This window comes from Dysidea avara, chromosome 10, assembly GCF_963678975.1.
Source record: "Dysidea avara chromosome 10, odDysAvar1.4, whole genome shotgun sequence".
Classification (NCBI taxonomy): Eukaryota; Metazoa; Porifera; class Demospongiae; order Dictyoceratida; family Dysideidae; genus Dysidea; species Dysidea avara.
In genome coordinates, this window is record NC_089281.1 from 17,619,951 (window position 1) to 17,643,545 (window position 23,595).

At 38.0% G+C, this 23,595-nt stretch overlaps 2 protein-coding genes across 8 annotated transcripts in view; one reads left to right on the plus strand and one right to left on the minus strand.

The window, feature by feature from the left end:
- The first annotated feature begins 4 nt into the window (after window positions 1-4).
- Window positions 5-2,601, plus strand: LOC136268943 (tripartite motif-containing protein 2-like). Of its 2 annotated transcripts, XM_066064421.1 has the most exons (3): window positions 5-102; window positions 153-1,856; window positions 1,920-2,601. In XM_066064421.1, the coding sequence occupies exons 2-3, from the start codon at window positions 188-190 to the stop codon at window positions 2,378-2,380; spliced, it is 2,130 nt and encodes a 709-aa protein (XP_065920493.1). In that variant the 5' UTR covers window positions 5-102; window positions 153-187; the 3' UTR covers window positions 2,381-2,601. The 2 variants fall into 2 exon arrangements, with proteins under 2 accessions (XP_065920493.1, XP_065920492.1); XM_066064420.1 differs by having other exon boundaries at window positions 153-2,601.
- A 409-nt stretch (window positions 2,602-3,010) lies between these two features.
- The window catches only part of LOC136268611 (signal transducer and activator of transcription 4-like), a 55,576-nt gene continuing 34,991 nt past the window's right edge, over window positions 3,011-23,595 (minus strand). For 2 of the 6 annotated variants that reach the window (XM_066063996.1, XM_066063995.1), the window contains 8 exons: window positions 4,430-4,524; window positions 4,255-4,379; window positions 3,954-4,032; window positions 3,823-3,896; window positions 3,686-3,764; window positions 3,531-3,624; window positions 3,426-3,476; window positions 3,011-3,369 (listed from right to left, as the gene is read on the minus strand). In XM_066063996.1, coding sequence (XP_065920068.1) covers window positions 3,226-3,369; window positions 3,426-3,476; window positions 3,531-3,624; window positions 3,686-3,764; window positions 3,823-3,896; window positions 3,954-4,032; window positions 4,255-4,339 — 606 coding nt within the window. In that variant the 5' untranslated portion in view covers window positions 4,340-4,379; window positions 4,430-4,524 and the 3' untranslated portion in view covers window positions 3,011-3,225. Of the gene's footprint in view, window positions 3,370-3,425; window positions 3,477-3,530; window positions 3,625-3,685; window positions 3,765-3,822; window positions 3,897-3,953; window positions 4,033-4,254; window positions 4,380-4,429; window positions 4,525-15,613; window positions 15,822-16,929; window positions 17,052-17,436; window positions 17,609-17,679; window positions 17,776-17,837; window positions 17,907-20,279; window positions 20,345-20,393; window positions 20,496-20,551; window positions 20,645-22,307; window positions 22,411-23,085; window positions 23,462-23,595 lie in introns of those variants that run through there. The other 4 variants (XR_010707062.1, XR_010707061.1, XR_010707064.1 and 1 more) reach the window with 4 other exon arrangements.

Sequence of the window (23,595 nt, forward strand, 5' to 3'; positions counted from 1 at the left end):
TGATATCCGAAAAGCGCTAGTTTACTAGTCTAGGGTTTCTGTTCGGTTTATTTACTTCGATAATCGGTAATCGCTCGACCTGTTTTGCACTGAGTATAGAAGGTAAACAAATACATGTACACTGCTGCTGTGCATTTATCTTTTGGCTACAGGCAGTCGAGTTTCCTCAGCTCCGTACCGCATAAAAATGGCCGCAGAACGAATGAAGAAGGTAGCTGGTCACCTGAATTGTGCAGTATGTTACGAAGTGTACAAGAAGCCAAAATATCTCCCTTGTTATCACTCCTACTGTGAAGGATGTATAGGAAAACTACAGAGAGGTTCTAACATCATTTGCACCGAGTGTAGAGAAACGAGTGTGGTGCCTGCAGGAGGTGTGAAGGAATTACCAAACAATTTCTTCATTAATCGTCTACTAGATGAGGTGGATTTGAAACGTAAAGTGGAGGGAGAAGAGGAAGCAAAGTGTGACAAGTGTGTGGAGGAGGGTAGAGCAGTAGTGTTGTGTGTTGATTGCGTCACCTTTTTGTGTGATGTATGCTACCAGTTTCACAAGCGTATGGAGGAGTACCAAGACCACAGTGTATGTGAACTGGTTGAATTGCAGTCAAAGAAGAAACTGGTTGATGTCCGACCCAAAGCGAAATCCATGTTATGCCCCAACCATGATCTGGAAATGAATTTCTTCTGTGAGACATGTGACCAGCTTGTGTGTCACTACTGTGTTACCATTGAGCACACTGGACATGTGCACAATTCTGTGAAAGTGATTGCAAAGAAACACAGGAAGGAACTGGAGAAGATGATTGAACCAGTTGAGGAAATGATCAACAAGTTGTCTACGTCACGTGAGAAGGTGGTAGCTGCTGGAGAGAAGATTGGAGCACAGGCCAGTGAAGTTGATCAACAGATTGACTTGTATTATGATGAACTACACCAACAACTAGAACAGCAAAGAGAAGAACTAAAGAACAAGTCACAAGAATTGTCAACTAAGAAGAGAAAAGCTATTTCACTTCAGTTGGAAGAAATGGATTTCACTAAAGCACAAATGTTGAGTGTGAAGGAGCTGAACGATGCAGTGAAGAATGGATCAGACCAGGAAGCATTGTTCATGAAGAAACAAGTAGGTGACGATGTAAAGAAACTAACTAACTCCTATAGCAAATTGAAGACTAAACCAGTCGAGTTAGCCACAATGGTGTTTGCTCCTGTGAAAGAATACAAAAAGTCATTTCCACAGTTTGGCCAATTGTTTGAAGATGTTCCCATACCAAACAACTGTGAGGTCACAGATATTCCTACACGACCACTTGTTGGTAGCAAGATTGGCTTTACCATCATCACCAAGAATCATAACAATGATCATTGTTCCAAGGGAGGTAGTCACATTATTGTACAGGCACAATCAAGTAGGGGAGGAGATGTTCCAGTAGAAGTGAAGGATAACAATGATGGGAGCTACTCTGCATCTTTTGTAACTAAACAAGTTGGAGAAGTGAAGTTGTCAATTACCATTGAAGGGGATCATATTAAAGGAAGCCCCTACACTATTATGGTGTACAGCCCAAATTATAAAACTATGAAGAAGCCCAAGAAGATAGTGAATGATGATGGGAAGATGGGCCAGCCATGGGGTATTGCATTTGGTAAGGATGGAGTGTGGGCAGTAGCAGATAACCTTAATCATTGTGTATACATATTTAACAGTCAAGACAAGTTGGTTAGAAAATTTGGTCAACATGGAACTGGCAATGGTCAACTGAATCGTCCAGAAGGGATAGCATTTTATGCCAATAACCACTTGTATGTGGCTGATTACTATAACCACAGGGTACAGAAGTTTGACATCAATGGTAGGTACTTGTTGCAGTTTGGACATAAAGGTTCAAATAATGGTCAACTAAACCGTCCAATAGGTGTCATAGTCCACAATGATAAAGTGTTTGTTGCTGATAGTTGCAATGATCGTGTCTCAGTATTTCATCTTGATGGTCAGTTCATCCACACTATTGGATCAGGACAATTGAGGAATCCCTATGATGTAACAGTCACTACTACAGATCAATTACTTGTTGCTGATTGTTATAACAATTGCATCTCCAGGTTTACACTTGATGGTACATTTGTGGACAAGTTTGGTGATGGTCAACTGAAGGAACCAGCTGCACTTACCATTGATCAGTATAGCTTTATTCTTGTAACAGATGGTGGTAACAATCGCGTATCAATCTTTGACCAAGATGGAGTGTTTGTACACAGTTTTGGGTCCCGTGGTTCTGCTGGTGGTCAATTCTCTTTTCCTAGGGGAATAGCTGTTAGTCCCAACAATGACATGTATGTTACTGACTATTGCAACAAAAGAGTTCAGATCTTTTGAAATAGACACACTTTAACTAGTTTTGTTGGATTTTACTCTGATAGCATATCACAGGTAGTGTTAGTTTAGTTTTGTACACACACTCATGTATGTATTAAGATGTCTGCTATAATTATGTATATTGCAAAAATATTTAATTGATAGTATATTGGGACTTTAGAACTTATATTGTTGCTGATTGTGTGTGCACAATGGAAAAGAAATTATTCTGTGCTTTTGAATTTACAATAAAATATAAATTCTAATGATGTAGCATTAGCATCTGTCTTATGTGATTATAGAAGAGCCACTATGGGTTTCAGGGATTAACTGTTCTAGTTACAAATGCAGTTATGACTTTAATCTGACCCCCTCCATTATTCAGTTACCATAACCTCTGAGATCCCTAAAAGCTCAGCTTGATGCTAATGTCAAATCAATGAGCATGTTTCAATTTGGATTCAGTGTTACATCAAATTATAATTCTCCTTCAATGTCACTATAACTACATGACATCTTTATCTGAACATACACTGTTTAAAGTATACTTAAATTTTCTGTAAGTCACGTGTGTACACCACCACTTACTGATCATGTGCACACTAGTTTTCATCTTCACCAAATACAACATATCTTCTACTAAATTAGTTCTCCACATGGATAGTTATATATCACAAAATGTTTCAATTAGTAACAAAAAAAAACCTATTACTATACAACAAGTACATGTGTTTGTGTGTGTGTGTGTGTGTGTAGAAAAGTGCTAGACTATAATTGTACAATAATGAACTGTCATTACAAAATATTGCCAAATTAGAAATTGGCTGTGGTTGGCAAAATTGCATGCTATGTGTGATGTGTGTGTGTTATGATGAGAAGTTTCCCGTGGGTGGAATATCGGTGATAGCAATATCTCCAAACTCGTCAATGAAATTCTGATGGGGTGTTGGCAACTGTCCTATGTGATGATTTGGTGCCGGAGATCCATATGATGATGCAAGGTCAGATGTCTACAGAAACAAAATTGGGTGTGGCTAGTGATCATGACAAGTTGTATGGTGCTTACTTCAGGCATGAATGGTGAGTTCATCATACTACCATGATATGATGAACTATCCTGTAAAAGTAGATAAACATTCAACATGGTTCATATATTGAGTGTATGTCATACTATTCTTGGACTGACACCACCACGAGGCATTGGGCTCGGCTGTAGAGGACTCATAATTGAAGATGCTGGACTATTAGGATTGGTGAATGATGATCTGCAAAAATTATGGGCATGGCTCAGTGCTGATTACATGTGATCAGGTACGCGTGGCTTACTGTGAGCCTGCTAAACTTGGGATAACCACTCGTAGGTCATGTTTAAGGTAACCTTGAGCAGTAAACTCTTGTTCCTCTTCTGTAGAAACAAAGGTATTAACAATATGCAAATGTACACACTTAAACGAACCACTAACCTTGTACGGTGTAATAGGCTCCAAATGCTTCATCTTTTTTAATGTTAGGGTGGAGTAGGTTGAGATCACGGACTCTGGAGTAGAGGGAGCAGGCTGGCTAACTACTGTATTGTAGCACAGAGCTAACACACCTGTCAGCAAATGATCTCATTCCTTGTAGGTGGCTGCGGTTCCATGGGGCTAGATCATACACCTGTTTCTCTATGTTGCCTAGAGAATAGGAAAGGAGCATGTGTCCATGTCTCCTACATCTTTATGTGTGTGCATGTACATGTGTATCATGTATTGTTTACACACACAGAAATTCACATACACACAGCAGGCGGATGCACACATGCATGTACACACATACACAAACAGACAGAGAGGCACATGTGCGCACACACACGCGCGCACACACACGCGCGCGCACACACACACACACAGACTTACTCTTCACCCACACAATACTGACACCACCAGGTTCAGATTCAGTAAAACGTACAATGAAGGTACCAGGTTGACACCGCAACAACATTTCATGAGCTTCTCGCTTGTCCAGGAAACCCAATATCAAACTGTGTGGGTGTGGTTGACTTACAAAGTACTACAGCCAATGGTAGCTTACTTGGCATTCCACTCCCTGCGAAGACATGTCTTGATGAGCTCACTGGTCTTGTAAAACCATTCCCAGAATGTGAATCCTCGGCTTTGCAAGTGCTCCTGGAATAGAAATTAAGACACATAAACATCAGTTCAAAATTGCAAAGCCTTTTAATTAACATAAAACTATTGAGGAATGCACGTTTACACAAAACAGGCTTATATGGTAGCTTGCCCGCCATTATAACTTAAAACCAGATGTTTATCTAAGGGAAGCACTGTAACAACAGTGCCACATTCCATGTTTTATCCACCATCTTAATTAAGGTTAGAGTCATGTGAGCTGTTTATGACATTATTTGCCATTGAATGGCAAGTCAGCCAACAAGTGAATGGGATTAACTGGCAATGAGTTATGGATCATTTCTAAAGGATTTAAAAATTACCGTGATGTGTTTTGGTCCTTGTACTTTCATTGTAGGGTAAATCTCTAGGTATCATTTAAACCATTATTACATCACGAGTAAACTGCATAACTATAGGATTACAAACACTTTGAAAATTACAATGCTTTGTTTACAACATGCGTAGCAACTGATCAGCCTATTTAAGGTAGCCTTCTTTACTGTCATGCTACTATAACATGTGTGTTACATTGGTAACACTATAAGCTATGCCATCTGGGACCTTGCAGGAGGCTGTATGGGTGAAGGTGTGGGTCTGAAGCCCCACTCACTCATAAAACAAGCCTCAGTTAACACCAGGTCATCACAAGTGGATAAGTTATCTTGCACAAGGAAATCAGACACATACATAAAGGTATAATGTTAGCCCTGTAGTCACTTTGCACATATGGATATGAAGGTGGCTTGGTAGAAGAAATGATGATGATCTTGTTTATGTTTACTGCATTGTAAACAAATGCACATGACACGCATACCCTTGGAGTTACAGAAACGAAACAAAGATTTTTGAACTCTCCATAAGTAGGCAAATAAGATGGTATATAGTTGTAATCAATTTGAGTCTTATTTCATTGAGTACTGGCTCGATAAAAACTTGCGTGTTTTTCTTTGTAGCATGCATACTTTTATGAATTATTTTTAAATTAAATTTTTCTCAATACGCATGCTTGCACGAACAAGTCGGGTTTTTGCTGAGACAATCACATATAATGGGTTAATTTCAAATTTTCAAAGAGCAGCTGGTAAAATAAATTTAAAAGGTTTAATTTTCGGATGCACAACCATTGTGCATGGCACCACTAAATATAATTTGGTTAGTAGTGCATTCATGAAGTGAAGATGGTGAGCACATGTACCAGTACAATTGAAATTGAGACAGCCATTAAGGATATCATGTTATCTATATGATTGATTTGCCGTGGCCATTGTTAAAGAAAGTCAAGTTGTTGGCCATGTACAGAAAAATATCTTATCTATTTGTTTGATATTTCTTTTATCTGGAATGATAAGATGTCAAGTTACTGGTAGTAGATAGTATTCATTCAAACTACCACAAGTCCACTTACATATTTCGTGCAAGTTGACATTTGCCTGTTCAGATCAAGAACTCTTTAAGACCAAAGATGTGATTAGAATCCAACAAGGAAAATGTAGCAGGGGTAAGCTGTCCTTTGAATTCATCGTAAATAGCCAGTGCTGGATGGTTTGGTGCAATCTTGAGATTCTTCCTTTTCCTTTGAACATATGGAACAATAATGTTGTTTATGTACTCCTTCATCTTGTCTTCATTACTCCAATGGTTGGGAGTAAATGTGACATCCCAATTGTCTGGGAACACAAACCTTGACAAGCTTGTCTTGCCCTGGTAAATAAACTGTACCAGTAAAAATTCACCAGCCAGTGAAGCACAAAATACTGTTGTTATTTGGCACTTATCATTATCATTGAGGTCAGCAAATTCAACCCTCTTCAGCCCCTTTGGCTCTATAGTCCATTGTGATCAGGGACAATGTTGATCCCAGTGTGGTCCCAGTTAAACACAAGGTCACTGGGAATCTTCACCATTACCACCACAACCTTTATATATAAAAAGATACTGCTCTTTGAGTTCATCAAAATGTGATGGATATATTTTTGCAGTGGTGGTAGCTTATCACTTCACATAATTCATCCAATCAAGTAAAGATTTAGTCCAATGTCTAGTGAGCTTAATTGGTCCTCCATTATTGTGGGAAAGTTTTTTATTGTAATGCTTTAAAATAGCTTTTGCAGCAGCCAAAACCACTGTAGTGATATATCCATCACGTGTAGCACACACATAACTCTGGACTTGCTTGTTAAGCTCATCTCCGAGTAGCAGCGGTCTTCCTTGTTTCTTGTTGGGTAAACTGGTAACAACAATATCTCCTGATTCAGCGTACTTCCCTTCTTTCTGGCACTACTTTAATATTTATACCTTCAGGTACTAAATGTACTATCCTTTATCTTCACTTCGCTATATCTATTTATAGCTGCATGGTTCCATGTTTAATGGAAAACTTTGCGACCTGGGCTGCCTGTGTAGATGTAGACCTACTATATCGTTCTCTGCTAGGCTCCTCGCTGTTCTGTGCCTCAGTGACCTTCACTATGCTTTTGTTCACCTCTCTGATTGCCGATGATGGCATTTCTTTCAACATAGGGCCATTAGGATCTGGAAAGTTTACTGGAGATAGGTGTAAAGTAGTGATGCAAAGCCATGACACAACGAATGTTTCTCATTTTTCCTTGAACAGCTCGGACTGCATGAGGTTTCACATGAGTTTTGAAATTGACTGTGGTATTTAGTTTATATTTGAAGAGTTAAATTTTCATAGAAGCTACGTTCTTTGAATAATTCGAAAATTAAACTCTTGAAGAAACCTGTTATACAGTATATTTTGAGGTCCTTAGTAGTCAAATGGTCACCCAAGAACGTAGTGATTTTGTTATTAAATTATTAAATGCTGTCTCTCTCCAGGGGCGTGCCAAGGGGGGTTTCAGGAAACCCCTACTGAAATTATCAGTAGCAAGAAAAGCTCAGGCCAGTGTGTTGCTGTTGATTTAATGGCAAGCACAATATCAACACGAGTGCATCAATCTACATCATTACAGTGATGATCTGTGGGGGAACAGCCTCCCTACCCAAAACAATTATTGTGGCTAAAGCTTTATCGAGATACTCTAATAGAGCAGTCAATGAAATACTCTAATAGAACAGTCACTACATGTACCACTTAGTGGTGTGCAATATCAGAATTTTCATTTTGATACGATATTGATACAATAATGAGGTAAATATCGATAATTTTTAATTTTATGGGTGGAGTAATTGTGTAGGCATCTGATATTTATAAATATGCCTCAAATACAATTTACACACTAAAACTATTGCATAGAACTAATAATAATGGTAGACAAGCTTTTAAAGTGGTTAGATTGTACAGAACCAACCTTCACTTCTAGCGTGATTGCACAATCACACACTAAATGCTGTAGATTAATCGAAATATTCTTCATAATTATTGCAAAATATTGCCTTTTAGATAAATATTGAAATCTGCTAAAGTAGTATCAAAAATCAATACGATAAATGATATCGACAAATTATTGCAATATCGATATTTTTTATATCGCACACCACATGTAACACTACAGTCGCTTGTGTGAAAACTTGCATCTACAGCACTATTCCATGGGTACACTGAGCTTGCTAGGAATTTCAGGACCTCCTCACTAGTGACCTTCACTAGTTTGTTTTTACTGTGCTTAACACTCAGACTACTGGCATTTAACAATCTACAAAATAAAAACCTTCTGGGAGCTTGCATCCCTAGACCCAACTTCCTGATTCTACTTTCAGTGGAAACCCTCTCTGAAGAATCCTAGGCACGCCCCTGCTCTTCTACATAATTCAGGGAATACCCAGAATTTGATGGGGAATTAAATTTGGCAGTTTACAAATTTTCACTGGAATTGTCAAATTTAAATCTGTCGCAGATCAATAACACGGAGATATCCAAGGGAAGATCAGTTAACTTACATGACTTAATCTAGCCAACATCTGGAAGATATACTACTGAGCATGGTACCACAGCTGCAGCCAGACATTTCTCGGATTTTTTTGTGTCAAAGGTATCTGTTAGTCTGGCAGCACCTTATACAAAGGGTCGGGTGCCACCACACTAGGTATTCTCTTACTATTGGTGCATCCCGGATGGCTACATTTGTACTTGTGGTAACCTCAGCCTTGAATTGCAGCTATAATACTCAAAGCACAGGCCCTTGCAAACAAGCGGAATTGTTAAATTTAGACATATTGTTCCATTTGCCAAATATATTTCTCATCAAATTTTCTGCTTATATTATACAGTACGGTACTGTATGTTAGGGATCATAGAGATTTGGGTTTTTCTGGCCAAAAATATCATCCCATAACCAGTTTCAGGATACCACCCTGGCGCCTTGGCAGTATTGCTTAGGTATAACCAAGCCCAAAAGTGCCTTCAGTACAATCCTAAATGCCTCCATTAGATCATTATGAAATTTTAAAAATAATTAATTAAATGTAATTTTCTACTGCCTGCCTGCCTGCCACCTTCAGGCAAGTGTAACATGATAACGGCTAAGGCTACAGGTTTGATTTTTTCACTGTTCAACATCGCTTTGTCCAGAGACGTACCTTTTGGCATATCGCAGTACGTACAATGTATCATAGACTTACCTTTGTCCTCCTTTGTGTCCCATTTCTTTTTGCTGACAGCCCAAGGTGTCGATTCACGGTAGCATGATACATGACTTCTCTACGTTTGTAAACAGGAATCGTTCGTAATTTCCATGGTGACTGGAATGATAGCAGAGGCGCTTGATCTTATCAGTCTGTGACTGTAACTGGCACTAGACAATGCACAAACTGAGACAAAGCTACTCTACTGCTAAAATACTGTATCTACCTACGTACAGTCAACAGCCAACCAGCATTCATTCAAAAATTAGACTTACTGCAATAACAGGTTATGAAAAACACCTGCTCAACAGGTGCAGTAGTTGAACACACTGGTGCTGTGCGATATATTATTGATACCGTGATTATCCTATCGAATTTCAAAATTACAGCTGCAGATTTAGCAAATATTTAATATTTTGCTATAACTATATAGGCCATGCAGAGTTAATTATGTGTTTCTAGTACTACCGATTCCCCAAAATTTACCAGGTGACCACACTTTTTTTTTTTTGTAACTTTTGGATGTGGTACACTATACATTTGACATAGCAGTACATGGAATTATAGGGAAAAACAAAGGTAATGTAAAAAGTTTGTGTATCTTTATAAGAAAAAAGTGTGTACAAGTGAAAACCTTTCAACAGATATAAATAATTGTATGGTGATTGTGCAATTCATTCAGCAAAAAATGATCAGGAAGGAAACCAGAAGCATTTAATTAACTTTTTGTGGCCTTAGTGTGTAATTACACAATCGCAGTAGAATAAAGGTCAATTCTGTACAATTTAGCCATCTTAAAAGCCTATATACCAGCTTCCTAGGCTTGTTGCTAGTTCTATACACTGGTTTTAGTGTTTAAACCTTAAACACAGACAGTCCAGAAAACTGGATATGACAAAAACCAACTAAAAATGCAAAATACTTTACATACATGGTTTCAATCATGTGATATCTATATATCAACTGAATTGCTATCACGTGACAAGTAACATGATGTCAAGAGAAAGTTGATAGCATGAAATACAGCCAAGTTATAGTCTTATATCCATTGTTATGTGAAGAAAGAAGATGAAAAGATACACTTTCAAGGTACAGCGTGAAGCTCTGTGGTTGGAAGGATGCAATGAAGGATGGGACCATTCAAATCAACGGTGAGTAAAAGGGTGTTTGTAAAGGGTTAAAGCATATTTACAACACTGCAGCCATCAGCACACCCACACAATTAATATTGAATTTTTTGATATTTTACCAGCAAAATCAAGATATTGCACAGTACTAGAACACACCCTAGTTAGATAAGTACCTAAAACGCAAGGCGTGAGATTGGCACAGCATTCTATAGTGCTGGACATCATAAGTTTCCAAAAGTTATTTTAGTGTTTGTGATGTCATAACTCTTTGGTGGGCTGGTCAATATCATTGAAATTTGGACAGATGAAGCATGTACCCATTGTGGTCACACAAACTAATGTTGAAGCCACACCAATTTGAAATGTTCACACAAATGATGCAATTACTACATAGATCCAGTAATTTACTTTCTTCTTTTTTTTCTCCATGTTGGTGCAAGCTACACAGCTGAATCTTGGTAGGAAAGGAGTACAGTGATAGCTTTAATTTTCTACAAGAATGGATTTTGATATCATACTGTATTTCAATTTTATTGTGCATTGAAGGACAATACAAACTTCACTCTTTCTCAGCCAAACTTACAGCAATGGCTATGAGTTTTGGTACACAGACATAATGAAACATGTACAAAAATGTACAAGAAAAATCTAATTTAGTCAAGAGTAATAGTTTCAAACAAAGAGGAGCTAGCATTAACCACACAAAAGTTTTGAGGAACGTGTGTTTTTACCAAATGAGCTTAAAGGGACACTCCATCGGTATTGAAGCCATTCAACCACGCATTATTTCTGTACATCAATAGTTAGGCAGGTTAGATACAGCCTAACATGTTTTCCCAACTGCACAACAGTGTGGCACATGGCTCCTCGACAGCAATTGCTGTGTTGAACCATCCACCTGGTCACAATACATGGCTCAAGTTATTGTGCAGCATTTATTAAATGTAGCTGTATCTCGCTATCCCTTCATAGCGGTAGATGTGCAATAGAGAGCTTGCATACAAAATGCGCGTACAAAAATTGCTTGACAACTGTTGCTACTCAGCCATAGTTGAGTGACGAATGTTCTTGGTTTGCCACCACAAGCTATGCACAATGAGTATCACTGCCAGATTATAGGATAAGCTTATAAATAAATATCAAAACTAGGTTTAACATATACAAGCGTAATATTAACGAAGTGGCTATATTTACGGGCCTGTAACGCAGGATTTTTTTGCTATATTTACGGCATTCCTGGGTGCGCATGTGCAGGCATCTCGTGACTTGGTCGGTCACAGTGCAAATATTTATATAGCTGGTCGTTTGTTGTATAACTCAAGTATCAAACACACTAGTTGTATGAAGGTAAGTTTTTGAGTGAGTTCGGGGCGGGCTGGGTGGCCCGGCTTTGGCATGCTCGCTTCGCTTGCCTCAAACTCACCCAAAAAGTGAAAGTCATCATTGTGTTTAACAGGTTAACGTTAGGGATAGGGTCGGGTTCAGCTTTGGTTTCTTCTGCACGGGTATGGGTTAGACTATATAGTATTTAATATTTGTAACATTTTATTTTATTTTTTTATTAATGCTTTACAGCACAAGTGCTGAAGGTCTGTAGAGCACCTGGTCCTACAGCCTGCTCAAAGACTTTAGCTACATTAGGTGTGTTTGAAAAGTTGGAGAAGGGAGAAAAAATCCATGACTGGACCTAGGTAGCCTTGAACCTGCAGCCATCCGATTTGCGCTCGGACGCTTACAGGAGTCTACCAGGTGGTCAGGATGTTTTCTCCTTGTTATTTTCATGTAATTATATCCATAGGAATTCTAGAGAGTAACTCATTATCTCTAAGTACCCCAAGTAGAACCAAATGGACACTAGTTTATTTATTAATGCTTTAAATAGTAGCTACGAAAACAAGGGGAGTAGCCAACAAGCACCGGTGGTACAGTGGTAGAGTGTGGGTACTCCAAACCTGCATGTGTGGATTCAAGCCTCGGTCACATCACACTTTTTTTTCTTCGTTCCTTATACCTTTTTGTGTCACGATTATTTCTAAGTTTTTTTTAAAAATAGCAATGACCGGCTATATCAACAGCCAAAAAAATGTAACAAACTAAGTTACGAGATGCTTGCACATGCGCACTTAGGAATGCCATAAATATAGCAAAAAAATCCTACGTTACGGGCCCATAAATATAGCCACTTCGTAATATTAATTTTCAGTAGATTTCTCATGAATTGTAGCGCTTTGTTTGACTACAGATATCCTAGTTTATACAAGTGATTAACCTAATGAACATGTCCTGTACTTCGCTAAACCATTGAGAACAGCTGTGGCACGCATTTTGCCCTCAAACATGGCTGACCTAGCAAACTGTTGTTAAGCCCGCGCTTTGTATGCAAGCTCTCTATACCACAGCATGTTTTAGAAACATTTGCCCACTACTTTATTAATTTTACATCATCAACTAAGTAATAATGCGTCATAAACTTAAACGGCTTCACGATAGAAACAATACCGACAGAGTGTCCCTTTAAGTATATGGCCAGGTTACTTTGCCTGCCTAACTCCATTAGCTTAAAATCAGATATCAAAAGAAAGCTTATTCATTTGGCTATCGGGGGAAGGCTAAATAACCACTGTGACAACAGAGGTTTACTGGTTATAAGGTGATGAAGAACAGCAACTGGTTTTATTGTAACGCCACATTCCACGCTTCATCCGCCATGTTAATTAGCATTTGTATCACGTGAGCTATATATGGCCTCTTGCCATTGAATGGCGAATCAGCCAGTGGTTGTTTGGTGTGAATAGGATTAACTGGGAAAGAGTTATGGATCATTTTCTAAAGGTATGTAATGAATGAATTTGCGTGCTTATAAACCAAACTTTGTTTTCACGGCGTGTTTTGGTTCTCATGCTTTCGTTGTAGGGTAAATCCCTAGGTGTCATTTTAATCCTTATTACATCACGAGTAAAATGACATTGATTGCATAGCCATAGGATAAACACTTTGAAAATTACAGCACTTTGTTTATAACCATGTGTAGTGGTCCATAAATTATATAGCATGTCGCATTTTTGGAAAGTTATGATGTTCAGCAGTATAGTTATACTGGTATTTTTTTAAATTGTCAATATAAAAATGAAGTAGGGATCTATGCAATAAAAAGTAGTGAAACAAGATATGAATGATGGTATTACAGCATAGCTCAGTGGGAAAGTCCCTACTTTGGCACATTCAATGCCAAAGTAGGGACTTTCCCACTGAGCTATGCTGTAATACCATCATTCATATCTTGTTTCACTACTTTTTATTGCATAGATCGTACTTCATTTTTAAATCGACAATTTTGCATAGTTTTTGATGTAGCACAGCTAGCTACAGTGTATCTATTAGAATATCATACATGACTGTTAATTCATAGATATTAGAGTACAGGGATTAGAAACTAGCGCGTGCCCTGAAACACTCCGCCGTTGGTGAATTCATGAGGCCAAAATGGTGTCTTCTGCTCTGGACTACTTTCTACGGGCGTGGAGTATTTCATGACAATCTCTTTATGTTTTACAAGTACTAGGCAAACTCCTATTGTAAGTCTTGTTGTGAGTTTTTGCCGCCATCAATCATTTTAATCTTAGTTGACACGATTTTTTTGTGTACCTGTTGTATTCATGGTAAGTTCACTTTCGATTGGCAAACAATGCCACAGTAACCCTAAAGTAACATAGTTTTGCATGGTGTACTTCATTTTATTATTCCGCTTGATTAATGCCCTTTGGCAGTCTCATCTCGATTCTTTAAAATACTACTCCATGATTTATCAACTTCAACACAAGCGCTGTTATGCGAGAAACATCTTTCAGTGGTACTGTGCAAAACTTCAAAGTATTGCGAAGACTTCAGCACTATTTCCCCAGTGGAACTAGACTTCTGTTCTTCGTAACAGGTAGACAAAAAACGGAGGTACCCATTGATGATCAAAATCGTAAATGGCGATGAAAGCCACCCGAGACGATTAAACAACAGAAGCCAGAAGCATTAAAAGTCTTGTATATCAACTACAATACCACAAGGTGGTTGAAATCAACTGTAAGATGACTAAATCACAAACTGCCATCCTGTCCGCATGGATTTAATCAATACCGAGGAGTGCTTCAACCACAATCAATGGTAGATATACACGGCACGCGCTCGGTTGCCTATCCCTTCTCTCTAATATCTATGGTTAATTGTATTAGAGTGACTGTTGTATTAGAGTATATCTCAAGTCAGCCAAGGGGTGTGCAGCTAGCTAGACCAATGAGGGGTGAGGTCATCTTGTGTACTGTTAAGTAAAAAGCTAGATTTTTAAGCCAGACTGTCTCCATACTTTATTGCTATTAGTCCACCTAGATTTTTATTTGATGGGTGTGGTCGCAAACCTTTCACGAATGGGATCCCAATCACAAAGTTGCAGATATCTAGCTAGTATACCTCTTATAGTAGCGCCGGGACTGAAGCGCTTCTGAAATCCCAGGGGTTTCCCTAAAGAGCGGTAGAGTAGCGCAGCACCGCTCTACTTTACTCAAAATTCTTTTGATATGGTAAAAAGAATGTATATAATTGACAAATTGGCTTTGATGTTGGTAGCAAATTGACAGTTTTACCGCTCTACTTTATTTTGCTGGGGAAAGCTCTGAAATCCTGCTCTGAAATAATTATGTGACGTATAAATATGCGACTGAAAGAAAGTGTTGATATAGAAATTAATACCTCGATATGGTTTCGATTCTTGAAGAAGACAATTAACTCGATTGAAGATAAAAGGAAAGACAAGGTGCAGAGGGAATTGCACTCATCGGAAGCCCAAAAGGCACATCCCACTGATTTGTTATTGTGACGTAAAATGGTGGCCGTGCGCTGTTTTGTTTGGCCTCTAGGCTTGCGACTGTGGTCAGTGAGTGAGGCAGACGAAATTTCAAGTTTTGGTGATTTAAAAAAAATTCTATATCCGGTGACCAGTAAGTGTTTTCTTGTTTTTAATGCTGTATTTCATGTTAGATGGACTAATATTATTGCACAAAGGTGGTTTCTGTTGTGTAAGATGCCTCTAGGATGATTTTTAAAGTTGGCATTTTAGGCAGCGTGTCACTTTTGGAGCAATCCCTATCTAAACAGTACATAGCTAATCTACACACACATTATAGTTCCAATCAAATAGTAACGGTATCTTAACTGCCACCTTAACAGCCACCTTAACAGCCACCTTAACAGCCACCTTAACAGACATGCATGCACAAGTACAATATAATATACCTTCACACACACATATATACACACGTGTGCACTTGCACGTGTGCACTTGCAACATGTTCATGCAAACATACAAATATGCATTGATCTACCTGTCTAATTTGTATCTGATTTCTCCCATAACAATTCTGCCAGCTGCTCACACCACTGCTGAAGCTGGTCCAGTTCTTTCTTGTTTGGCATTTCTTCTTGTCCACATAACCGCTGAGTTCTCTTCCAGTTGGTCAGCTCCTGATCCAGAACAAGACCCTGTACTTTTGCTATATCCTGCAGACACTTTAAGTAGTTCTTTCCTAGCTCCTGAAAACAGATTTAAAATGTCTTTAGTAATCAAACATTCATCTCAACTGCACAGCACAGGTTGCACTTAACAAAAAATGTAAATAACTAAACAACTAGTCTCTTAAAAATCTGTGGGAAAAACCAGATGTCCTCCATTAGTGCTAAATGAATAGCTAACAAGTTAATTAATTAGCTAGTCGACTAGGGTTTTTTTTTACAAAATTGATGAAATGTTATCCCATTTCCTGAGTAACACTATGCAGTGTACCATATAGTAAGGCCACCAAACTATCCGGTATTATTTAGGTACATGATTGACATGGTCGCTATGTTGAGGTGGTCTTATTAATAAGGTATGTTCACTAAATTCAGGACCTATTTGAGGTGGCTGCTTCACCATCTGTTTTAAAGGTAACCTAAGGAATTTGAAAAATTCACTAATAACCTATATCACTATGGTGATAGTGTTGGAATGTACCATTTAGAGTATGTATGACACATGATTCATTAAGTGTCTGTCCTACCCTGTAGTGGTATCACAGGCAGACAAGTTGATTGGATGCCATGTCATATGGCTTTGTCAACAGCGTGTGTGTATGTGTGTGCGCGTGACACATTGCTCCAGTCTACCCAACTTATAATTGGGGACCTGACCATGTCTGATTTGACATTGCACTACACTCATGCACATGAGTATTAGCAATTAATAACTGGGGAAGCAGCCCACCCAGCTGTAACATCAATGGGTACCTGTATTAACTGGGGAAGCAGATGCCAAGTCATGTCTCACATATTGGGTGAAGGTTCAGGTGGGACTGTAGCACCCACCTCACCTGTGAGATACAGTACAGCCTCCTGCGGGTTACTAACTAGTCCAGGATTTGCCTGCACCAACTCATAGCACCTGAGTAGTGCCCAGATGTTCCATGCTTGTTCACTGTGTAGGCGTGACCATGCCAGCACAGTAGTGCCAAAGGCTTTGCTTTGCTTTGTGTGTGTGTGTGTGTGTGTGTGTGTGTGTGTGCGTGTGTGTGTGTGCACACATTTGTGACAACAGATGTCCACATACTCTAATAAAATACACAAACACCACCAAGAATGTTATTTATATGGTTCACCCACTTACTTGTCTAAAGTGGTGCATCTCTTCAACTTCTCTCGCTAAGTGGGCCTCCATTTTCTCTCTCCTTTTCCTTAACTCTTCTACTTGTTCTACACTGTGCTGGCCCTGGCCTTGTGTTAAGTTCCCTATAAGACATGAAACAGTAAATTAGGTCACACCACAATTTAAGCATGATCTGATGGCTAGAGTACCAATTACAGAGGGGAATTACAGATAGCCACACATGACTTGTTGAATCCCACTCAAACTGAGGGCCTGAAGCAAGTCTTCCTGGTAAACTTATATCACTGTTACATGTAAATTGGGATGGATGCTTATATCCTTTGCATATTAGAATCCTTCCATGTAATAGTATTAGGAACCACTTCATGATACTCATTTGCATACAACACTTGTATCATTAGTAAGATGTCTCCAAGTACACTTATCTACTTCATTTACAAACAATACAAATAGCTTCCAACTATCACTTAGACAAGAAAAAAAAAATAATCGACTACAGAGACTTACCTTGGAGTTTTATTACTTCTTGGTACTGAATGACGAATTGTTCCTGTCTGGTGTGAAGTGAGTGGCATTCTTCTTGTGTGTTCTGTGTCTGCCTCATTATCATCTCCAGGCCTCGTTGGATGGCACTGCCATTGCCAAGTACTTGTACACCCATTGGGCTTGCAGCTAGTGTCTGTACACGTAACCATGAGCCCCCGTAATGACAGCATAATACACACAACGTGTAATTTTACAAAACCTTACGTTTATATTGTCATGCTGTTTAACCAACTCGCTTTCTTTGAGCAGACAGTTCTGAATAATGCGCACCAGTTCTAGTGGACAATTTTGATACAAGTTCTGTGTAGAAAGCAAAAACAGGTTTGGTACCGTCCACTGCATCTGTAGCCATGACAACATACCATGATGTGAGTGCGAAGGCCTTCCAACTGAGTCCTAATAATGAATGGTTCATTTCCACTGATTGTGAGCTAAAGAGAAACCTTTATTTAAGTATGCAATATAAGACATAATTGTATACTAAATACTGGGGGGACACAGATGCACACATGCACACACAGAATGCAAGATGAATCTTGACAAAAATAATCACCACCAATACTGCAAAAATAATTTCAGAAACAAAACAAACTAAAAATCACCCCATTATTTATAGTACATCATATATTCTGCTTCACTGCACTGTAAAAGAATGCTTTGAACTCAACAAGTCAGAAAATTCTGGGAATTGTATGACGTACACAATTTGGTGATACAAATCGGTACACAACACAATAACTCGCATCCTGGAGTGCCCACAACTATAATACTCAAATCTATTGCTGGAGCTGTCTTAACTATCACTTAGACTTTCATGATGTCATCACTGAAATTCTCAAATGTGGTGTGTGCTGTATGATTACCACAGGCCCTTGAATTTGAATAGACACATTGCTCCATTTTCCCATCAAATTTTCTGCTTTTATCGTACCTAAGAACAAATCAACATGCACTTATGCTCCCACAGCATGAAGAATATTTTCCACTATTATAACATGGTTTTGAAATATTGTTTATAAACAAACATGAAGTGATTCTGTTTTGATAAATAATGATTCTTATCAGCCTCTGTAAGTCTGTGACTGTGACTAGCACTAGACACAGGGGCGGATCCAGGGGGGGGGGGGGGGGGGGCTTTGGGGGCTGAAGCCCCCTCCTTCATATTTAGGCTTTACTTGATCAATATGCTGAGTATTGTAATGAAATTTTGTCTTAGCATAATTATATGATCACTAATAATACAAATACTCATAAAACCACCTTATAAACATCTTTCCAAGGTATTATCAGTGGATTTTTGCTAAAGTTTATGTAACAAGGACCCGGATCAGCATTGGAGGTGTACAAGATCGAGATACTCTAATAGAGCAGTCAGCTAACTACTCTAATAGAACATTCACTAGAAACATGTAGTTGGTTCTGTTATGGAATTTTTCCAAATCTACCTGCACCTATACATACAATGAAGTGCATTGGTCTGTTTAAAGGGCTTCATTCATCTACTTGTGCAGTTAATATGTATGGCAATACTTAATTCAGGTACACAATTTCCATTGAAAATGCTCTCAGATTCAATCTTGCATTGTTCAAATTTCAAAATTTTCCACTTTCAACATTCTTATTCTAACATGCACCTATTCAGTGTTGTGCAATTGTGAGAGGGGTGCATCATGTACTCGGTTGTCTGTACCTACCCAAACTTTTCCATTAGCAAAATGCTTCAGAGAGACCTATATAATCTAAAGACAGCATATAAAATATCTACAGGTATGAATTTTATGTGAAAATGTCTCCAAATTGCAGTATTTTAGCATCTATTTTTCAAAATTTTCCTGGGGGAGCATGCCCCCAGTTCCAGCATGCTTTGCATGCTGGGAAGTGTACTTTGCACACCTCTACCCAAGAGATTAGTACCTTGAGTTAGCCCCCCCCTTTTATAAATCCTAGATCCGCCCCTGAGACAATCCACGAAACAGAAACAAAGCAGCTCTACTGCTAAAATATCTACATATAATGCCTTGATTTTACAAGATAACAATTGTTAACTATTCAGTGACTGGCATTCAAAAATTAGACTTACTGCGATGACTGGTTGTGAAAAACACCAGCTCAAAGCAAACATACCAAAGTGGGTGATATATTGAAAAATTATTGATACCATTATAATATTTTCCAATATCATATCAAATTTCAATATTACGGTTTACTGATTTTGATATTTATGGAATATTCTATAACTATTGATATACAAGCTACATTTCAGCCTTTTAGTGTGTAATTGCACAATCGTGCTAGAAATAAAGTCAGTTCTGTGCCTATTTACCAGTTTCCTAGGCTTGCTGCTAGTGCTATATGCAATGGTTTTAGTGTTTAAAGTACATTAAATAATATCATTTGCTCATGCAATCAATACGCCCACACAATTACTAAAACATTGAAATTTCAATGTTTTACTGACTATCAAAATCCAGATATTGCACAACACTAGAACACTCCCTCAATGCACAAGTTACATGAGTCACCAATATACAGGGTATAGTGTTCCAGAATGAGTTCTAATCTACAAGAGCTATATAGGTAGTGAAACAATCCATAAAAATTGACAGTACCTTTGTGACTATGCTAGCTTGTGGCACACATACATAGTCAATCTACCCTTCCATATATAGTCATAAGGTTTCCTTAATAATGTTCCACTGTACACAACCTACACAATCTAAAGTACATACCCACACACTACAGACATGTATACACATGCACAGTATATTCCATAACACAGATACACACACGCACACAGTGTATACCTTAAATACAATCTGTTTGGTCACTATAAACTGACTAGTGTCACGATCATTGTTGGCAGCAGTGGCTGTACACACAACACTACACACAATATCACATGATATATTTTGACCTACGGTTCTGTATTCCTCCCCGTCTGATGGCTGAAATTTCGATTTAAGAGAGTCAGCAAACATTGGCCATGCAACACTGTCCGGTATAGCAAATGGTTCTCTGTCCTGTTATAACACAATAAAATGCTGGTGTGCATTATAAGGGATTGATAAATGCTCACAGGGTAAACAAATCAGTTGTCCCAGAAAATGGTGGTCTCTACTGCTGGTTGTTAACTGCTATATACTATGACAACCACAGGAACGGAAAGACACTGCAGAAAATGAAACACAACTCAATATTTGAACACTTATAGAATTATAGTAGCTAGTTATTTTCTTGACTTTGGCTTACTACTAAAGAGTTTACCCCCTTGGAATTTAAAAATATTTTGCACTCTGTAATTCACTTTTCTTTCATTGTAAAATAATTTTCACATACAAAAATTGTACAAAAATGTCTTACAAAACGTGGCTAAATCTATTTTACCACGGTAGCTACCAGTGTTGCAAACAAATTGAGATACTCTAATAGAACAGTCATGGACATAAAATAATTTTCATTCAGTACATAAAACATACAAAAACATTTTATATGAAAAGTTTTATCACAATATTTTTCACATTAAAGTTCACCTGTGCACAAAGTGGCCTGCCTAATATAGGTGTCTGCTATCTGGTTAAATTATAGGCTGCTGTTTGTTTAAAACAACAATGAGCATGAAGCATATTTGTACTACAATTTCACTAGGGCCAACAATGTGGACCAATGTCATAAGACAACTTCACATTAGTACTGATTGGTTTTGATATTTCATAAGCGGTACAGTATTGTCAACTTTATATTGTGGTATTAATAAATTATCGGCATGTATTAGTTGATGATCTGTAGTTCTAGAGTTTGACCCTAATCATTTTCAATAGTGGTTGAATTTAGTTGAAAGCCAATTGCAGTATAATACATCTGTATTATATTATTATACGTATCCATTCATATGTACTACAAGTACACTTCTTCATACAGGCTTGTTATTTTAGCTTTTATAGGACTTGTGTTTAACAATCCATGGTATTTGTGGTAGCTAAATATTGGATGGTATTAAAAGCAGATACCATGGTTTGACTAAAATATTGTCACATTGCTCAGCACTACTTCAGCACATGTGTTGCCGGGGATTAGACTACGTAACACTATGCTTACAGCACTGACCATATCACCACCTTAAAAGGCAAGAAGTTATACCTGGTAAATATAATTCACAGTACACACAGAAAGGTACTGTTATATAAAATGGTGTACAAGTCTGATTCTTTACTCTGTAAGACTGTAACTTTCCATTACATGTTGATGTACCACAGCAAAATTAGAACTATATTCAGTGTCTGGAAGTACTTTAAATATTCCCTCCAGTACAGTACTAGCCATAATATACTCTAATAGAAAATACACTACAGCACAGTTGTAGAGGGTGTAAAGTCTGATGTTTTACTCAATAACTGTTGTCTTCACATGTTAATTGGTGAGCCTCAGTGAGGTAGTGTTTACTTCAACTGTACCCAATCATTAGTTTACATAATAAACATGGAAGCCTCACACTAAGGTTCGTCCATGATGCTGTTTAGCATCCATTTAGTCCACCTACAGCCAAAACTAGAGTTATTCAATGTCTGGAAAATTTTTCATACAGTTGTATTACTAGCCATTATTTTGTAAATTGGATTTTTTTCCTGGCGTTTTGAAGACATCCATTCAATGGCTACCATTGGATAAAGATTACACCTTAAGTAACAAGGCACCATGAAGGTATTGTAAAGCTGTGTCAATATATTTTAAGTGTAAACCTTTAAACATACAGTAATATACACACACTTCAACATGGTGCCAGAGGGTCCACTGTATTTAAAATTTAGCATTATCCCCAATGCTACCACACTCACCTGTCCAAGTTCACTGGCCACACTGAAGGTTGGTATACTATCACAGAAGAGTGTCTGTGTACAAATTGTGTGCCTTCCCAACCTTCTCCAGTGACTAATAAATCTGTTGAGAAAACAAGACACACTTATAACTGTCATGACTATATGCAAGTGTAAAGCAAAATAACCATCTCACTAGTATGGAGCTAGCACAACATAGTTTATACAAAAATACTGACTGTATTATTCCGTCTATGTTTTGGTGTTGGAACTAATAATCCAAATATTTTACAAGCTCAACCAAAAAAAAGACCACAGCCTACAATAGCCATAGTCATTTCTAGATTTGAGGTTCACTTTGTCTTGTTATAGGGAGTATTTTGAAATAGTTGTTTCAATACTGACTAAAGACGGGGTTCGTATAGGTAGTATTGGAGCACTATTTTTGCTGTGTAGAAAAATGGTTGGCCATTTTCCAACCAATTTCAAGCATTTGCCCAACCAAAATCAATTGTGACATAGTCTGGGAAAACCGGTCTTATCGCTTATTGAAAAGTATCAAGAAATCCTAAATTAAAGTATTTAGTGTGCCAGTGGCAGCTACGTGTACCAAATTTTCACACGTCTTACACTGAACTCCTTATCTACTGTACAAGTAGCCAATAGCTAAATTCCACAATGTCCAAACATACATTACACTGTAGTGTGTGTGTGTGTGTGTTTGTGTATGCTTGTGCTTGTTGCAATTGTTTGTTTCTTTGATTATTGGTTTGTCATGGTGTCCGCATGACATTGTTACCTTACAAGTTTTATGACATCTGTTGTAGAATTACTATAGGTGGAACAATCACAAGTCTTCACCTTGACTAACAAGTACAGTCCTTTAGTATGACAAGGAGCAAGAAGTGTTGATGCTAATAACAAGATACCAAGATAAAATGATGATGATGGCAAGATAAAATATTGTAATATGAAATTAATACATCATGCACATAAGTGTATAAGATGAGCATACCCATAAGCACACCTCAATCCCTTAATTCACAAGTATAAACATTATTCTTGGTCCTGCTGTTGACAGTGAGGGAATTCAGACTTTACGTGTACTCTAAAGACATCACCTCTAATCTTCCAGATATCTGACTGTCATTTCCTGGCACAATGGAGCTCTCCAGACTTCAATCTCTTATTTGGCAAGGCTTTCTTTTGAGTATAAACACTATTCCCGGTCCTGCTGTTGACAGTTAGTAACCTCAGACTTGAATATCATACAGTACGGTAGTACTGTATTTAGGGATCATGGAAATTT

Bases quoted from the DNA above. Each gene is read 5' to 3' on its own strand.
- LOC136268943 (XM_066064420.1), top strand. From the start codon at position 188: ATGGCCGCAGAACGAATGAAGAAGGTAGCTGGTCACCTGAATTGTGCA.